Source organism: Giraffa tippelskirchi, chromosome 12 (assembly GCF_054371585.1).
Source record: "Giraffa tippelskirchi isolate mGirTip1 chromosome 12, T2T-mGirTip1v1.2.pri, whole genome shotgun sequence".
NCBI lineage: Eukaryota > Metazoa > Chordata > Mammalia > Artiodactyla > Giraffidae > Giraffa > Giraffa tippelskirchi.
Window position 1 is genome coordinate 58,208,742 of NC_137286.1, and position 18,516 is coordinate 58,227,257.

General features: G+C 50.0%; 1 protein-coding gene across 2 annotated transcripts in view; it reads right to left on the reverse strand.

The window, feature by feature from the left end:
- IGF1R (insulin like growth factor 1 receptor) overlaps positions 1-18,516 on the reverse strand; it is a 306,250-nt gene that overhangs the window by 28,998 nt on the left and 258,736 nt on the right. Inside the window, exons 7-14 of one of the 2 annotated variants that reach the window (XM_081551233.1) lie at positions 18,152-18,366; positions 16,110-16,236; positions 14,357-14,595; positions 11,612-11,779; positions 11,223-11,427; positions 7,615-7,898; positions 6,221-6,357; positions 5,571-5,730 (exon numbers count right to left, since the gene is read on the reverse strand). In XM_081551233.1, coding sequence (XP_081407359.1) covers positions 5,571-5,730; positions 6,221-6,357; positions 7,615-7,898; positions 11,223-11,427; positions 11,612-11,779; positions 14,357-14,595; positions 16,110-16,236; positions 18,152-18,366 — 1,535 coding nt within the window. Of the gene's footprint in view, positions 1-5,570; positions 5,731-6,220; positions 6,358-7,614; positions 7,899-11,222; positions 11,431-11,611; positions 11,780-14,356; positions 14,596-16,109; positions 16,237-18,151; positions 18,367-18,516 lie in introns of both variants that reach the window. The other variant, XM_081551232.1, reaches the window with a different exon arrangement.

Sequence of the window (18,516 nt, forward strand, 5' to 3'; positions counted from 1 at the left end):
TGGAAAATCCCATGGACAGAAGAGCCTGGTGGGCCGAGGCCCACAGGGTCGCAAAGAGTCAGACACAACTGAGTGCACACACACAGACACACAGTTAGATGACTATTACTGGAACTGCACACATCTGCTAAAATAAGATGAATAGATTTTTATGTATATAGTGCTCAAGCTCAATCTGTCTTAAGACACTTCCATAGACAACTTCGAAAAAACAAGAGTAATTGGATGGCACCCCTTGCCAAAGCGGCTCTGAATTCTCCCCAAACATCAGGGGCCACGGTTACAGTCTGAGACCACAGAGCTCACACCTGCTCATTACCACGCTCAGCTCTTAGATGGCAGATGACAGGCTAGACACTGATCCACACGCTTAGAAAGTTCAGCCGGACGCTGGCAAGCAACACATCCACAGGGAGCAGAGCAACCAGACAGGCGGACTACACACACGGCAAGCGGGCAGGGAGGCAGGAAGAGTCGGGAGGGAGTCAGGAGATGCTGGCCGAGCAGAGCGCGGCTGGGAGTGATGCCGCAGAGAAGTGAGGGCTGGCTCCCAGGGGCCCCGTTCAGGCCAAGCAGCGTGAACCTCACTCTGCAGACAAGCAGGAACAGGGAGAGCGCTGCAGCCCTGCAGTGAATTTGATGGGACTTGGGTGGGGAGAGCTGGCTGTGCCCAAGGACTCGGGGAGGGCCCTCTGCCCTTCCCCAGGGAGGGGTCCTGGGCATGTTCTGCATTGCCCAACTCGGACCTCACGAAGGAACCACTGCTCCTTCTCTACGAATGACCGAGCCTCCCAGAGACGACCTGTCCCCCGCAAGGCCACACAGGCAGCGGGCTGGCCTTGGCACCCAGGCTTCCTGTACCCCCAGCTTGCACTTTCCCCACGAAATAAGTGCCTTAGGGGCTCGGCTGGTGGGAGTGGCTACAGCCCAGCTGGTGGTGGTGGCTACGGAGGCTGGACTCAGAGGCAGAAAAGATGAGATGTGGGTCTGAATGAGAAGTGGGGTGGCAGGAGAGAAGGAAAGGGGAGCAGTGGCTGTGAGGCTCCCGGCTTGGGTGCTGTGTGGGTTAAGGGCCACAGACTGAGCTGAGGAACAGAGGAGGGGAGGGATTCTGAAGGTGTCAGCTGTGATTCTGGTTTTGTGCACGAGGCATCGCAAGTGCCTGTGGGATATTTGAGAAATGTCTATGTGGAAACGAGGGTGGAACTCACTGGGGACCCAGTTACATCTATTAGGTCCCCCATCAATAATTCCTTTGCCACTAAATACTACCATTATTACTACTCTGTAAAGACTATTAAACCTATTTTAATTTTTTAATTAAAGTATTTTTATCAAAGTACTCTAGAAATGGATGCAGGCTCCCACATTTCCTAGTACTTGAAAACAGCTGAAAGTTAACAAGGCCTTTGGGAAGCTAGGGGAGGTTTTTTTTTGCCCCCTGAGGACTATTTCTTCTGTGTGTATCACTTATACTACTGGTCAGGTTGTACCGTGTTCTTTTTGAGTTTCACATTTCAACAGGGACATGGAGAAACTGGAACACATCCAGAGAAGAACAGAATGATTGAATAGCTGGAAAATTGGTTTCTGAGACTGGCTTATGAGAAAAGGCCCCAAAACTTGAGATTATTTAGTCTGGAGAAGAAAAGCCTGAAGAGTAATTTAATAGTATTCAAGCACATGAAGGGCTCCTAAAAGGAGAGCAATTGGCAGAAAGCTTCCAAAGCTTCCGTCTCCTCTGAGGATCGAACAGGAGAGGAGGCTCAGTCCCCGCGGGAGGGAACCTGGTCTGACACAAGGAAGAGCCTCCTGACAGGGAAGCAGGCACACAGATCCCATTTCCCTGTGGTGTCTGCCAACTCCTGCTGGAAAGGCGCCACCAGAGGGGCTCCGGGTTCCCCACCGGCTCCCAGGACCCACAGGGTTAACAGTGGGGGGCGACGGCAGACAGGATGCTGTCTTCTCGCCGATAAGCCAAGCTCACTGCGCCTCAGAAGCCCATGCTGCTGTTTCAAACAACACAGCGCCGCATGAGTCCTCTAAACCTGGGCTCTGTTCCTGAGGGATGGATGCGGACAGGAGAAGGCCACAGAGCAGGGCAAGACGTCACTTCTTTGGGGAGGGCTCTGGGAGTACAGAGCAAGCTCCCGTGCCGGAGGGCATGGCACCTGCCAACTGGAAAGAGCAGGAGAAGCAGGGCGCGGGGCGGATTCAGACCAGTTTAGATGATGGAATGATCTGTCTAAGCATCTGTTTAGCCCTCATACAGTGCCAGGCTCATAAAATGATGCCTCAAGGTCGGCAATTCTATTTCCCCCTATCCTTCTTTTGGTATCTGTCACACCGTAGATTTCTAAATATCATGTGTGTCTTTGACTTTTAGGCACTAACCAGATGGACTGCTGGATCGATTGAATCCTGAGTTTAATAACTCAGACTCTGGACCAGAGCAGCACAGATGTGGACACCAGAGGGGACCAGGACAGTGGGAACTGCCCACTCGACCCAAAAGAAGCACCACTCAGCAAGCGGGGGTTGCTTTCTCTCCAGCAAGCAGTCAGGAATAGTGTTATGACCTGTCTGATCCCATTATCTACCTCTGATAGACAGAGTGCCTGATGAACTATGGATGGAGGTTCGTGACATTGTATAGGAGACAGGGATCAAGACCATCCCCAGGAAAAAGAAATGCAAAAAAGCAAAACTGATGTCTGAGAAGGCCTTACAAATAGCTGTGAAAAGAAGAGAAGCAAAAAGCAAAGGAGAAAAGCAAAGATATACCCATTTGAATGCACAGTTCCAAAGAAAAGCAAGGAGAGATAAGAAAGCATTCCTCAGTGATCAGTGCAAAGAAAGAGAGGAAAACAATAGAATGGGAAAGACTAGAGATCTCTTCAAGAAAATCAGAGATACCAAGGTAACATTTCATGCAAAGATGGGCTCAATAAAGGACAGAAATGGTATGGACCTGACAGAAGCAGAAGATATTAAGAAGAGGTGGCAAGAATACACAGAAGAACTGTACAAAAAAGATCTTCATGACCCATATAATCACGATGGTGTGATCACTCACCTAGAGCCAGACATCCTGAAATGTGAAGTCAAGTGGGCCTTAGAAAGCATCACTACAAACAAAGCTAGTGGAGGTGATGGAATTCCAGTTGAGCTATTTCAAATCCTAAAAGATGATGCTGTGAAAGTGCTGCACTCAGTATGCCAGCAAATTTGGAAAACTGAGCAGGGGCCACAGGACTGGAAAAGGTCAGTCTTCATTCCAATCCCAAAGAAAGGTAATGCCAAATAGTGCTCAAACTACCGCACAATTGCACTCATCTCATACGCGAGTAAAGTAATGCTTAAAATTCTCCAAGCAAGGCTTCAGCAATATGTGAACCATGAACTTCCAGATGTTCAAGCTGGTTTTAGAAAAGGCAGAGGAACCAGAGATCAAATTGTCAACATCTGCTAGATCATTGAAAAAGCAAGAGAGTTCCAGGAAAAACATCTATTTCAGCTTTATTGACTATGCCAAAGCCTTTGACTGTGTGGATCACAATAAACTGTGGAAAATTCTTCAAGAGATGGGAATACCAGATCATCTGACCTGCCTCTTGAGAAACCTGTATGCAGGTTAGGAAGCAAGTTAGAACTGGACATGGAACAACAGACTGGTTCCATATAGGAAAAGGAGTATGTTAAGGCTGTATATTGTCATCCTGCTTATTTAACTTATATGCAGAGTACATCATGAGAAACGCTGGGCTGCCTGGAGAAATATCAATAACCTCAGATATGCAGATGACACCACCCTTATGGCAGAAAGTGAAGAAGAACTAAAGAGTCTCTTAATGAAAGTGAAAGAGGAGAGTGCAAAAGTTGGCTCAAAGCTCAACATTCAGAAAACTAAGATCATGGCATCTGGTCCCATTACTTCATGGCAAATAGATGGGGAAACAGTGGAAACAATGGCTGACTATTTTGGGGGGCTCCAAAATCACTGAAGGTGGTGATCACAGCCATGAAATTAAAAGATGCTTACTCCTTGGAAGAAAAGTTATGACCAACCTAGACAGCATATTAAAAAGCAGAGACAGTACTTTGCCAACACAGGTCTGTCTAGTCAAGGCTATGGTTTTTCCATTGGTCATGTATGGATGTGAGAGTTGGACTATAAAGAAAGCTGAGCGCCGAAGAATTGATGCTTTTGAAATGTAGTGTTGGAGAAGACTCTTGAGAGTCCCTTGGACTGCAAGGAGATCCAACCAGTCCACCCTAAAGGAGATCTGTCTGAGTGTTCATTGGAGGGACTGATGTTGAAGCTGAAACTCCAATACTTTGGCCACCTGATGCGAAGAGCTGACTCATTTGAAAAGACCCTGATGCTGGGAAAGGTTGAGGGCAGGAGGAGAAGGGGATGAAAGAAGATGAGATGGCTGGATGGCATCACCAACTCAATGGACATGAGTTTGGGTAAATTCCAGGAGTTTGTGGTGGACAGGGAGGCCTGGCGTGCTGCAGCTCTTGGGGTCACAAAGAGTTGGACACGACTGATCGACTGAACTGAACTGAACTGATCCCATTATCTGAACATAAAATAATCTTAAAAATCTGGTTTCTACTACAAAATAGTACAATCTCAAAATGAAAATAACAAGAAATATTTATGTCACCAACCGAAAATACCAGATTTTCTTGGCCAAGAAAGTACAGTGCCCTTATGCTCATACATTTTACAAAACTCAGGTTTAAAATCTAACATCCTCTCACAGAATGGCCTTCTAAGAATCCTGTCGTGTTGCTGGTTTGAGGGTAAACTCAGCACATGGCCCCGTTTCTGTGCTGAATGGGGAATGTGTGTGCGCAAGTGTGCTAAGTCGCTCAGTCGTGTCCAACACTCTGCAACCCTATGGACTACAGCCCTCCAGGCTCCTCTGTCCATGGGACTCTCCAGGCAAGGATACTGGAGTGGGTTGCCATGCCCTCCTCCAAGGGATTGTCCTGACCCAGGGATCGAACCCAAGTCTCTGACATCTTCTGTATTGGCAGGAGGTTCTTTACCACCCACGCCACCTGGGAAGCCCATCACCAAACAGGGAGTACTGTGTACTCTCAATGTGTGTTGCTGCTTTATAAGTGCATCTGTATTTTACCGATGAGCAGTGATGGGGCGATGCCTCGGCCTGGGATTCTGTCATTGCGACTCCTGCCCTGAAGCGGGCTAGACCAGAAGGCCCCCAGGTTTGTGTTCCCCCTTAGGATTCTAAGCCCTGAGTCTGAGCCCCAAGCAGCATCCCTGACGAAGCAGAAGGCAGAATGGTCAATTCAGTACTTTGCAAAATGCTCTGGACATAAATCAAGCTGAGAGCGAGGGCCCTCTTGCTGACTCCCTCAAAAGAGGGTCTCAGAGGCAGGGACCCCGCGTGCAGCAGCTCCCTGGCCTGAGCCCCCAGACGGGGTGCTGGCATTAGTGTGCCTCTTCTCAGTGGTGGGTGATGGGAATCAGAAAACCAGACGACCCAGGCTTCCCCGGTCCTGGCCCCATCAGCGGCTCCCAACCATGGCCTTACTCTTGGCCTGGACGTAGAAGAACACAGGATCCGTCCACGATCCATTCCCAGAGAGAGAGGTGGCCTGGATCCGGGCTGTGTAGTTCCCTGGGTTGAGCCGGTTTAGCTTGGCCCCTCCATACTTCCTGTACTCCTGTCGGGACACACATTCCCGCTGATCCTGGAGGAAAGAGAACATACACGTCAATTCCACCTCACACGTTGGAAAAGGGCAGCTGTGGCTGCCTGGCCTCTTGCCTCCCACTGAACGCTGACCCCAATTTACAATAAAAGGGAAAACACCAGCTTTACATGTGGCAGTCCTCCGGTAACTGCAAGCACACCCAAGTGTTAACCAAACCTTATCTCTTTAACCAAAAAGAGTTTCAGAAAGATTAAGTTGTTAAGATCAGTCTCTAGGTTAAAAGATCATTTTCTGTAAAGAAACAGTTTCTTGGAGGGGTGGTGAGGATAAGCCAGTGAAAACTGCATATCGTGAAAATTCCTCAAAGAGCATAGAGCTGCTAAAAAGACCTAAATCCTCACTGACTCACTTCCTTATTCCATTGTTTCAAGTCTTCAGCTAATCAAGGGGCGCCCTGTGTAATGGTGTAACGTACACCACACTTGTAACGGAAATGCACCCACATGTGGCCAGTGTCCAGACTCACCTCGACTTGGGATCCATATTTTATTTCATACATTAGGATCAATCCATTGGGATTCTCAGGTTCTGGCCATTTTAAAAAGATGGAGTTCTCAGGCCTTGGCTCCCAGGTCACTGGCCCAGGAATGTCATCTGCTCCTTCTGTGTAACAATTGAAACAGGCAAGAAAGTTAGATTAAAGTCCCCAAGAAGGGACAGAAACACTGGACTAACTTAAGAACACCCTCCCCAACCCCTCACACAGGACAGTGGACAGCAGCTGCGGTGACTCCTCTTGGCCTGGCCACGCACACACAGCAGGGGTTTTGGAATCGGAGCAACCTAATGATTGTAAGCCTCAAGATGCCACCATACCCTCCCTTCCCACTCCGGTCCCCCAACAGAAAAGCCTACTCTCAAGCACAGGAGGACAATCTTGGCAATTCAAGTCACTCAGGTCTGGTTCTTGGCTTCTATGCGAGGCTGTCGATACCAGCAGCATGGAAAAGGCATGGCGTGAGCAGAAGCGGCGGCTCCAGCCTGCAGGCTGGGTCCTGGACCCTGCGCTCTGCATCTACACGCGGCAGACGCAATTTCTGGGCAGGCATGAAGGATGGTCCTCGAGCCTGCCTGGGAGGAAGCCGCCAGGAAGCTGGTGGTGAGTGCAAGTTCGCTGGGGTGGAATCAGCGATTCCTCCCGATGTCGGGGGAGGCTGAGTGCTTGCTCTCTTGCTTTTGTTTCTTAAAGTAGTAAGCTAGGTGGTGAGCAAAGACACTGTAAGTTCCAGCTGGGAAGGGCTCTGAGAAATCAGCTGGGCTGCATCTCTCCTGGGAGGGTGATGAGACGAAGGCTGGGTCGGCTGGCAGAGGCACGTCCGTGCTGGAACCGCACCCAGGAGGCCCCATCACCAGAAGCAGACACTCTATGTTCCCTGCCAGCTCTGCAGGGAAGCAAATGCTGCAGTTCGCCCATCCTGAAAGGTGGATGTGTGGCTGTCTGAGCCACAGGTGGGTTCTAACTTACAAGGGGAAGGTGAAGACTAAACAAGCAGGGCCAAAGGCTGCATAGGAACTGATCCTGAGGAGTGATGCTCACTCTGAATCAGGGCAGCACACTGGGGATTTCATGGAACTCTGAGAACTCAGGAGGGGCCTGGCAGAAAAGGGCCATGGGAATGCATGATGCAAACCCACGAAAAGAAGGAAAAGAGTCGACCCTGAATTGAGCTCCCTGCTCTCAAGTACTTTGTATGGAGAGACTGGGGTGGGAGTGGGGTCGCTATGCATGAATGCCATTCCCTACTGGGCTACCAAGTCACGTGCAAATGACCACTGTTCTTTAATCAGCAGGACTGAGACTAAGAGTGTCAGCCTCTGTCTCCACTAGGTTGGGTGTGGGTGAGCTGGATCACACCATACCTGCAGGCATGGTTCTCGCAAAGACAAAGTTGGAGGCGCTGCAGCCGAGCTTCTCAGCCTCGTGGTTACAGCTGTGGATGTCAATTCGGTACAGAGTAAAAGGCCGGAGGTTGGAGATGACAGTTCTCTCCTTGTTGTCCACTCTGCTCTCAAAGAAAGGGTACTCGGTCTCAAGCTCTTCCGGGTCTGTGATGTTGTAGGTGTCCAGCACCGTGGTGTTCCTGCTCCGGCTGGACATGGTGGTGTTGGCGATCTGCATGACATCCCTCCGCTTCCGTTCGGGTCTGCAAGGAAGAAAGAAACATGGCTTCTGAGTGAGGGCTTCTGCCTCTCTTGTCTTTCCTCTGACTTGAGCCAGAGTAAGAGAAAGAAAAGAAAAATCTTCACCTTGGAATAAAAGGAACTATTCAACCCCCTTGTATAACAACCAACAAATAATATGGGGATTTCCTTCATCATTTATTTTGCTTTCTCTGCACTGCAAACCTCAGCCTTACCATGCAAACTACCTCATGCTCCCTGAGTAGTTAATCGATAGCTGTTGTTCAGTCGCTCAGTTGTGCCCGACTCTTTGCGACCCCATGGACTGAAGCATGCTAGGCTACCCTGGCCTTCACTGTCTCCCGGCGTTTGCTCAAACTCATGTCTGTTGAGTCGGTGATGTCATCCAACCATCTCATCCTCTTTTGCCCCCTTTTCCTCCTGCCCTCAATCTTTACCAGTATCAGGGCCTTTTCCAGTGAGTCAGCTCTTATCATCAGGTGGCCAAACTATCAGAACTTCAGCTTCAGTATCAGTCCTTCCAGTAAATATTTAGGGTTGATTTCCTTTAGGATTGACTGGTTGGATCTCCTTGCAGTCCAAGGGACTCTCAAGAGTCTTCTCCAACACCACAGTTCAAAAGCATCAATTCTTCGGTGCTTAGCTTTCTTTATGGTCCAACTTTCACATCCGTACATGCTACTGGAAAAACCATAGCTTTGACTATGTGGACCTCTGTTGGCAGAGTGATATCTCTGCTTTTTAATACACTGTCTAGGTTTGTCATAGCTTTCCTTCCAAGGAACAAGCATCTTTTAATTTCATGGCTGCAGTTCACAGTCCACAGTGATTTTGGAGCCCAAGGAAATAAAGTCAGTCAGTTTCCACTTTTCCCCATCTATATGCCATGAAGTGATGGGACTGGATGCTATGATCTTAGTTTTTCGAATGTTGGGTTCTTTTTTTTTTCTTAATTATTTACTTATTTATTGGCTGTGCTGGGTCTTTGCTGCTGTGTGGGCTTTTTCTCTAGTTGCGGTGCTCAGGATTCTCTTGTTGCAGGGCATGGGCTCTAGAGCACAGGTTCATAGCTGTGGAGCATGGACTGAGTTTCTCTGTAGCATGTGGGCTCTTCCAGGATCATGAATCGAACCCATGTCTCCCACATCAGCAAGTGGATTCTTTACCACTGAGCCACCGAATACTGAGTTTTAAGCCAGATTTTTCACTCTCCTCTTTCACACTCATCACGAGGCTCTTTAGTTACTCTTCACCTTCTGTCATTAGGGTGCTGTTATCTGCATATCTGAGGTTGTTGATATTTCTCCCAGCAATCTTAATTCCAGCTTGTGACTCATCCAGCCTGGCATTTTGCATAATGTATTTTGCATATAAGTTACATAAGCAGGGCGACAACATATGGCCTCGTGGTATACCTTTTCCAATTTTGAACCAGTCCTTTCCTGGTCTGTTGGGAGGGAGGCCCAAGCCAGCCCCAAATTCACTGTTAATGAATCAGGATGGTGGAAAAGCCACTGAACCTGGGTTCTAGTTTGAAAACATCTTTGAGCTCTTTTCTAACCTCCCTAAAACTTCCTGATTCTTGAAAGCATGCACAACATACAGAACATCTGGGCTAACACGTGAGCTGCAGCCCTACCATCCACTGCAAGCAGAACACGTCACTGGTGGGGCAGGGTGGGAGGGGCTATGGTTTCAACAGCAAGAGAGCAGGGAGGAGGAACAAAGCTGTGAAATGACCTAGAGTTTCTCCTGGAAAAAAGAAAAAAAACTAGTGCCTCCACTTCTAAAAGGTCTTGATTTCCTGTTTTAAAGACTTCTAAAGTAAGATGTCTATCTTTGACTACTATACAAATATCTGGAAGGTCACTTGACAAGAAAATAGAAGTCTCTTTCAAAACCCTCTGTTGCTACAACCTAAGACAGCCTTTGAGGGCAAAGCAAATGCAAATTAAGCAGAAGCCGGGGCCGCTGGTGTCCCTGTGGGTGGCGAGCTGGGAGAAGAGGGATGCCCAGGAGAATGCGCTGGCAGCAGGGACACCACAGGGGTGGGGAAACGGGCTTGCAGGTACAAGACTGGCCTGGATCCTGCTCCTCTGCCCAGATTTCAGGCACGAGGTTGTTTCTAAACCCCGTGCTACAATTTTTCAGGAAGAAAAAGGCACCATCAACCACCACTCCGTTTCCATCTCCTTCCCCAGACACTACCAGGCTGCCCTGTTAGATGTCCCTCTGTTTGTTTATTTTAAACTATTTTTTGTTGTGGTAAAACAAACTTTTAAAATTAAAAAAAAAAAAAATAAGAAAACTTTGTAATTTTAACTACTTTTAGGTGTAAAATACAGTGTCATTGATGACATTTATAATGCTGTGTAACCATCACCAAAATCTTTCATCACCTCAAACAGAAGTTCTACACACAGTAAGGAATAACTCCCCATTTTCCCTCTCCCTAGCCCTTGGTAATCTCTAATCTACTTTCCGTTGCCATGAATTTGCTTGTTCTGGATATTTCACACACATGGAATCATGTAATATCACCCTCTGCATCTGGCTGCTTTCACTCAACATAGTATTTTCAAGGCTCATTCGTGTTGTTCAGAATTTCATTCCTCTATATGGTTGAATAATACTCCATCGTAGGGAAAGACCACTTGGGCTCACCCCTTCATCTGCTGGTGGACACATGGGTTGTTCCCAGCTTTTGGCAACTTGAATAATTCTGCTCTAAACCTTTATTTTCCTCCAATGTGTCCCCACTTGGCAGAAGTGGAGGCTGGAGCAACAGAGAAGACAGATGCCCTGGGACTGAGCTGTTTGGCTTGGAAAGGCTGTCTCTGGCACGGCCTCACAAACTGTTGTTCAAGGGACTGTGGTGCTCGGTTATGCTTTGAGGTGGAGCCCCTTTCAAAACTGACTCGGAGTTTCTTCTTCTGACTTCGCTCCTCCTCGGCCAGGCTGGGAGTCCAGTAGGCAAGCGCAGGAAGGGCCCAAACTCCGGCTCCTCTCTGCTCGTGGCCGGTGCGGTGCTCGCCGCTCCCGGAGCCCACAGGCCACCCACAGGGGGCTAGGCGGCTGTCACCTGTAGCCCGTCACCCTGACGGGCCCCACAGCGCAGGCTGCGAGCGCCTGGCGCGTCCCTCAGGGCTGAGCGCCCACCCGCCCAGCCGGTCGCCGGCCCTGTCGGCTCTCCGTGACGGCCCCCGGGGCCTCACTTCCGGGCAGTCAACCTGAGCACCATCGGCTGGGGTGGGGGCGGCAGCGCCGCGGAGGACGCGGTGCCCGGGTATGAAGATGGTGGTACCGGGGCACCAAGATGGCGGTACCTGGGCACGAAGATGGCGTTGTGCAGGAAGTTCTCGAAGACCTTGCGGTACTCGGCCTCCTCCTTCTCCGCCTGCTTCTCGGCTTCAGTTTTCGGGCAAGCGCAGCACGGCCCTTTCTCCCCGCCGCACACCTCGGTCTTGGGGTTCTCCGTCACCTCCTCGACGTCGATGGTGCCGTCGGCATACTTCCTGATGGGGATTTTGTCTGCTCGGAACAGAGTGGCCCCGTGAGAGCCAAGTTATACGGGCTGCCCGGGGAGGGAGAGCCCCGGGCACCCGGGCTCAGGACCGCCGCTGCCCCCTCACGCCCCGACAGATGCCGGCGCGCCCGGGGTGCGGCTTCGGGGCTTGGGGGTCGCGGGGCTGCCCCCCTCCGGCCTCCCCCTCACCTTTGGAGCAGTAGTTATGCCGGTACAGGTAGCTGTCCTGGGGCTGGCGCTGCCAGCGCACGATGTAGTAGCTCAGGTTGCCGTTGGGCAGGGAGGGCGGGTTCCACTTCACGATCAGCTGAGAAGAGGAGTTTGAGGCCGAGAGGACATCCAGGGGGATGGAAGGAACTGGGAAGGGGGCAAAGGACACTTCAGAAAATGGAACGAAGCCGAGACCCAGGCTGCCAGACACTCAGCACACGCCCACCAGAGTGGGACCGGGATAGGAGAATGGCGGTGGACACAGAGACACAGGACGCCAACCGAACCTTGTTTCCAAACTGTATTCCTTTCCCTTTATAGCATCTGTTCTCAGGTCATCTCCGCGATGACAAACATGACTGAGCAGCCGATGGCCAAGGGCGGTGGGGGCGCAGCCGGGGTTGGGATGGACGACTTAGAATCTACAGTTAATGCAAATGCTGGGCTGTCCTCCTGTATCAGCGCTGCCATCCTCCAAAACGGTTAACTCGGGCAGTGCCAGCAAATGGTAAAACCGACTGCCTTGTGTGGGGGGTAGGTTCAAGACGGAGGGGACATAGGTATACCTACGGCGGATTCATGTGGATATGTAGCAGAAACCAAAACAATATTGTAAAGTAATTATCCTAAATTTTTAAAAAATTAGAAAAAAAACAACTGACGTCTATTTTATTTGAGATTTTGAATCTCTGATAAAAAAGGAAAAAATCCAAAATGAAAGGGGGATGTAAAAAGGATGATGGAGGGTGGGGGGCGGAGGAAAAGGCCATGAAAAAGGGTCTGTAAATCTGACAACTGTATAACCATGAATCAGTGGAAGTATGGAGTTATGACTATGAGAAGTCTAAAAATACCTGGAACACACATAAAGCCCTGATTTCAAGTCATGGACTCTTGTTACCATCAAAATAATATTGATTTACAGGCAAAGCATAAGAATCTGGTCAAACTGTACTTACTATTGCCCCTAAATCCCAAACCCAGAGCTGAATTGTGTATAAAGGGCAAATGCATCCAGGGACCACTGAAATCTTGTTTTCATTAGGTTCACAAAAAAAGCATTGATTTTGGTAGGTTTACCAAAGTGCGAAAAACACCTTCGCTACATGCCACTTAAGCAATGTGGTCATGTAAGCTGCTTTTTTAAATTTAATTGGAGTATAACTGGTTTACAATGTTGTGTTAGTTTCTGCTGTACAACAACATGAATTAGCTGTTTGTATACATATATCCGCGCCTTCTTGAGGCTCCCTCACACATCCCTGTCTCACCCCTAGGTCATCGCAGAGCACTGAGCTGAGCTTCCTATGCAAAGTGCTTTTCAAATTTGAAAGCTTAAGGCACAACATATACATGAGGTTCTGAACACTTGTAAGGAAGGACACTTTAGGAAAAAGTTATGACTAATGCTAACTTTCTCTGGGAAAACGTTTAACTACTAAATGCTAGGCCACTTTAGCGCTTCCTAGAATAAGTATTTCAGAAACACACAGCTGACCCCGAGATGTTTCAATAACAGGTGTCACAGAGAAAAAAAACTGAAGCCAAGGACTAAGCCATTTCATTCTCTGACTACTACCTGTAAGGACAGGCGCCAAATGGGGCAAACTGATCCCATTTGTGCAGTGCTTTGTTTTCCATCTTTGGGGAAAAGATTCTTAAGAATTGGTCATAGCAAAGAAAGATTTTTATTTTCCCCAAATTAGTCACAATGAATTACTTCCAAATTTTTAGGCTGAGCAACTTGTTCTGTTTCCTTGAGCCTCTGCTACATCATCCCAGGCCTAGAATCAGAAGCCTGTGTCACATTTATTAATACAAACGCTGTACCATCAGGGACACGACTGTAGCCACTTAGAAGAGCATTGGGCTGGAACAGGGGAGGGGAGAAGGAGGCAAGAGAACATGAGCAAAAGGATTTCCGGACCAACATTTTCTCCTCTCCCTCTTTGCCGTGTAAAGTCACTTTGTGCTAGCTTATATGTGTTGTAACAGCCTACGCATTGTAACAATGGCTATCATCAAAGAATGTTTAAGTGCCTTTTAAAATGATGTGCATTTCCCTACTTCTAACCCGGTATTCACACACTTGGAAAATTGACACAAACGTCTGCTCTCATTAGTTTCAGATTCTGGAGTTGAGAAATGAGGTCATTTAGAAAATGGGGATCAGGAGAGGAGGCGGCACACTGTCATCAGGGAGCACTTGCAACGTCTACCACGTGGTTCCTCTCACGCTTTTCAACTTGTGTTTGTTTTCTTGGAACCCTAGGTGCTACGGGATGAAGGTGAGAAACCAGCGAGCCTGAGATAAACTGGAACGCCAACCAGCAGGGCTACAGTTCCCAGAGGTCCAACTATCCAAATAAATGACAAGGGGAGCCTAGGGGACTGTATTCCGTTGGGGCCTCGCAATGAAACCAACCCAGCACCCTGGGGACCTGGGCTTACTGGTCCAGGACAATCAGAATGATGACGGAAGAAGTTGCCAAGTCCAGAGAAGATGTCCTGGAAGAGGCTGGGGTATTGGGAGTAGGAAAACAAATATGATACTGCTAAGGTATTACACTGATATATTGACAAGACAGACAAATGAAAGACATGCTGGCCCAGGATGGGGAGAGACAATGGGCACAGCTCAGGGACAGCCTTCTGACTGCATCTTGTTGTGAGCCAGGAACGGGGGCTGATGAGGCAGGGACGGTGGGGGCCGTGCGTGGGTACCTGAGGCATTGGTGCGAATGTACAAGATCTCGCTCTTGGCCCCACGGATGTGGTCGTTCTCCACCATGGTAAGGGTCACAGCCTTGACGTAAACGGCGTACTGCGTCCAGGGCTTCAGCCCGTGCAGTAAAATGCCAGGCTCCACGTCCTTGTTGGGCGGGAGGTCCACGTCCACCATGTTCCAGCTGTTGGAGCCGCAGGCATCCTGTCCATCATACTCCGTGACGTTTTTAAAGGGGCTGAAACACAGTCGACGAAGCTCAGACAGTGCTTTATGGTGCTGACATTGAAGCGCTAAGAAACCTCCCCCAGGTGTCCCCCTTCCACTTTCCATAATGGGGATTCTAGCTAAAACACATCAGCAATTAAATCTTTATAGAAAAAAAGTAAGCTACCGGACTCCAGGTTTCACTTGGTTCTCCATATACTATAGAATCAAACCCTCTGCCTCAGGAAGAGTAAGTTCTGTAATTACTGGGATTGGAAACACTGCTCCTGAAGAGGATATACAAATATTCTTTCCCTCTCTTCCCACTGTGGCAATAAAGAAAAAACAAGGGCAGTCACTTAATGCAAACATCAGTTATTGATAAAGAATAACTTCTGGAGGAAAGCCTTTGCCACAGAAAAACAGCTTCTCAAATACAGCCTCCAAAATCTAATTTGCTCACAAACAGTTCTGATTGCTTAAGTATCTTTATCACATTCAAATATTTAGTTTCCAGATTATCTCAGACACTAACGTCAACCCCCTGGTGAAAGTGCCAGGCGACACTGCCAGAGCACTAGTAGGACTGTCAAAGAGGACGGTGGTTCTGCACAGATGCGGAGCTGGGCAGGGATCCCACGCCCCTCAGATGGAAGGGCTGGACAGCCACTGGTTTCTGAAACTGACACTCACACACCCCTCCCTGTGGTCGTGACGGAGGACAAGTGACTCCCGCGTGCAAGGACACTGAATGCCGGAGAATCCTGCATCTGGACTTTGTCATGGCCACGGCACTCCCAGGGCCCAGCTGGAGCAGGGGAAAGGGTACCAGATGCTGTCACCGTGGCTCTGGTTCCAGCTCCAGGGAAGCCAAGCGCCCGGGAGAGGGCCCTATGGCCTCAAGATGGGACCTGGGTGAAGAGGGTGACTAAGAGCCCCGGGAAACCACCTGGAAACAGGAGGCACCGGAAGGAAGGGGCGGACAGAGAAGACATCCCTGCCATCAGGAGAGATGTGCTGGCTGCCTGGGCATGCTGGCTGCCCGGGCAGGCAGGTGTCCCTTGAAGGACAAGAAATGCCCCTGGCAGATTTGGGGAGAGATCCTGAAAGGTTCGAGACATGAGGTCAGTCTCTCTCCATTCTCCATCCCTTGTTTGGAGGGCCACATCTGGGAAGAGGCCACAGAGGGAGTGACGGGACTGGACGACAGACTTGTGTGAGGGTCACCTCGAGGGGGGCTGAGCACCCTGAGGCGGGTATCCCTGGACTACGGGTTAGAGGGCACCAAGGCTACAGTGATGCCCCCACCACAGGCTCCACCCCAGCTTTGGAATGTTTGGGCTGACCTAAGTCACAAAGTAGGTTTTTCCCTTTGGACTTTTTTTATTCAAGCACCTCTAAGCACCCACTGAAGAAGGAAAGGGGTTGAGAAAACACATTTCTGTTTACAGCTGTCACTGGTGGTCGTGGGTGTCCCCTGACGGGAGTGGGGAGGGGAGGATGGAGCCCGCCCACAGAAGGCCATCCGCAGGTGCAGACACTCACGCTTCCTTGTAGTAGACGGTGAAGCTGATGAGGTCCCGGTAGTCGGGCGGCCGGTACCGGTGCCAGGTGATGATGATGCGGTTCTTCCACGTGGTGGTGGAGGTGAAGTGCAGGACATCACTCTCACCTGGGCAGAGGCACACCCGTGAGGGACAGCGATCTGCGGCCTCCCCTCCCATGCGCCCCGGGGCCACCTGCCCGCCGCCACGACCCTCTCCCCTGAAGCTGGCTGTGCGTGCAAAGCCCCTGTTTGAACGTCTCAGTGACTCTGCTGTTTCCACTAAGGACCCAAACACTGCGCTACCGGGCCTGCAAGGGGCTCGGTCCTTTGTTTCCATTCACGTGGGGCCCTGGATGTGAACCTGTGGGCGATTCTTAATAACCTGGAAGAGGGCTGCTGGCTGCAGCAAGGGGGCTTGTCTCTCTGCCCCTGCCTGAGATGGGGGCCACCGAGGGGGCTGGGGAGCGTGAGCGGACCTTGATGCTGGCAGAGTCTTCTTAGACAAGGTGACACCTGTAGCACTGTGGATCTGCCTGGTCGCGTCAGTAACGGGGCAGGTGTGCCATGAGAGGGGAACTTTTCTTAGTCTGAACTTGGTACTGACACCTTCCTGTGCAACACCTCCAGAAACTCCCTGGAGGCTCCGGCAGTGCCAACATGTAGCAGGGCAAGGACTGAGCCCTGACAGAGTCCACCTCACTTGGCATGGCTCCCATCCTCTGTGGGAGGAAGCCTGGGCTGGGGAGCATCACAGGGACGCTGTCCCAGGTCCCCTTCCTCCCAGGCAGATTCAAACTGATGAGAACTCGGGGAGGGCTGATGAGGCCACCTGGGGCTGAGACCCGAGCTCTCCTAGGAACTGGCCCTCCCGCCCCCTGCCCTGGGTTTGCCTGAGTCCCACCACACCCTCGGGAGGTGAAGCAGAGGCCAGCAACAGTTACAAATTAAGATGTCTGTGCGGCAAAACGTGATGGATTGAGATGGAAAAAATGCTGCAGTTTCCGCTAAAGTGTTATTTAGACAGGAAATATGATTTTTTTTTCCCCAAAAGAAAATAAATGGCTACTGTATTCATGATCCGACAGGTCAGACTGGCTGACTCTGAGCAGAAAAACACTTTGACAGAACTCTGCAACATCCACTCTGCTATCGTCTAAACAGGAATGTGCTGAGGGTGGTGGTGGGGTGCACAGGGATAAGGCCCTCCAGCTCTGCGTCGGGTTTCTCTCTCCTAAAATCCCTTCCTGAGCAACTCGAGAGTCTACGGGGTGAATCCAGAGCCCACAAAACAGAGTACAATGCTGACGGTCTCTAAGATTCTCTCCTGCGCGTCTGTGTGTGTGCAAATCACCCTGGATCACAGGGATCAGTCTATGTTTTTCACATACTGTCTCTTATCAAAAGCCAATGGTGGAGAGACAATTTACTTGCATAACCTGATCCAGCCACACAGAAGCACATCATTTTTAAAAGCAGTTTTACATACAGGGTTAGGTGAGAAACTCACTGCTCAGAGGCAAAACCTTCAAGCAGAAGTCATGTAACCAATATAAGATTCTAATTATACTGTTCTAAATTTAAAAAGCAGTATTAATTCAGGGGGGCAGTCTCTCTCCATTTTTCATGCTGTGGTGGGACCAGGATCCTGGTTGGGGGCCCATGGCCACAGGGGCTGCAGCTGAGCCCCCCTGCCCTCAGACCTCCCCTCCACCCCGGAGACTCAGGGCCAGGCTCGCTCCCTCCGTCCCAGGGCTGGGGGGACCAGCCCTCCCCTGGAAAACAATCCAACAGTGTGCGTGAGCATAAAAGATGCTTAACTCTGTGTATTAACTCTGTGTATTCAGTAAGCACCCCTTTAAAATCTGAGTGAGAACCCATTTATAAATGTTTATACACAGACAGATGCCGTGGAAAATTGACAAATACGAATCTGCCTCACTACTGCCTTTGAAGATGTCCAGGTGTTGGTTTAAGAGGCCTGAGTGAAGCAAGGAGGGGCCACGAACAGGAGCCACCACGCAGGGTGGGAGGGCGCACTCACAGGAGGCTCTCTCCCCGTTGTTCCTGGTATTGATGTCCCCTTTGCTCTGGCGCCCTTTAGTCCCCGTCACTTCCTCCATGCGGTAAATCTCCGAGACACACAATTTGGGATTGAACGCAAAGTACATTTTCCCAGCTTTGATGGTCAGGTTGCGGTGGTCCCAGTCCCACAGCTGCTGCAAGTTCTGGTTGTCAAGGACGTAGAAGGAGTAGTTCCTGGAAGCAGAGAGACCAGCATGAGCACCGTTATCCTTTGCCTCCAGCCACCCTGCTCTGGGACTCTTCGCCACGTGGCTCCAGAAAACACCGCCTCTGCCGATCAGAGATGGAATTATTAACAGTATCTAAGAAGGAAGAATCCCTGTT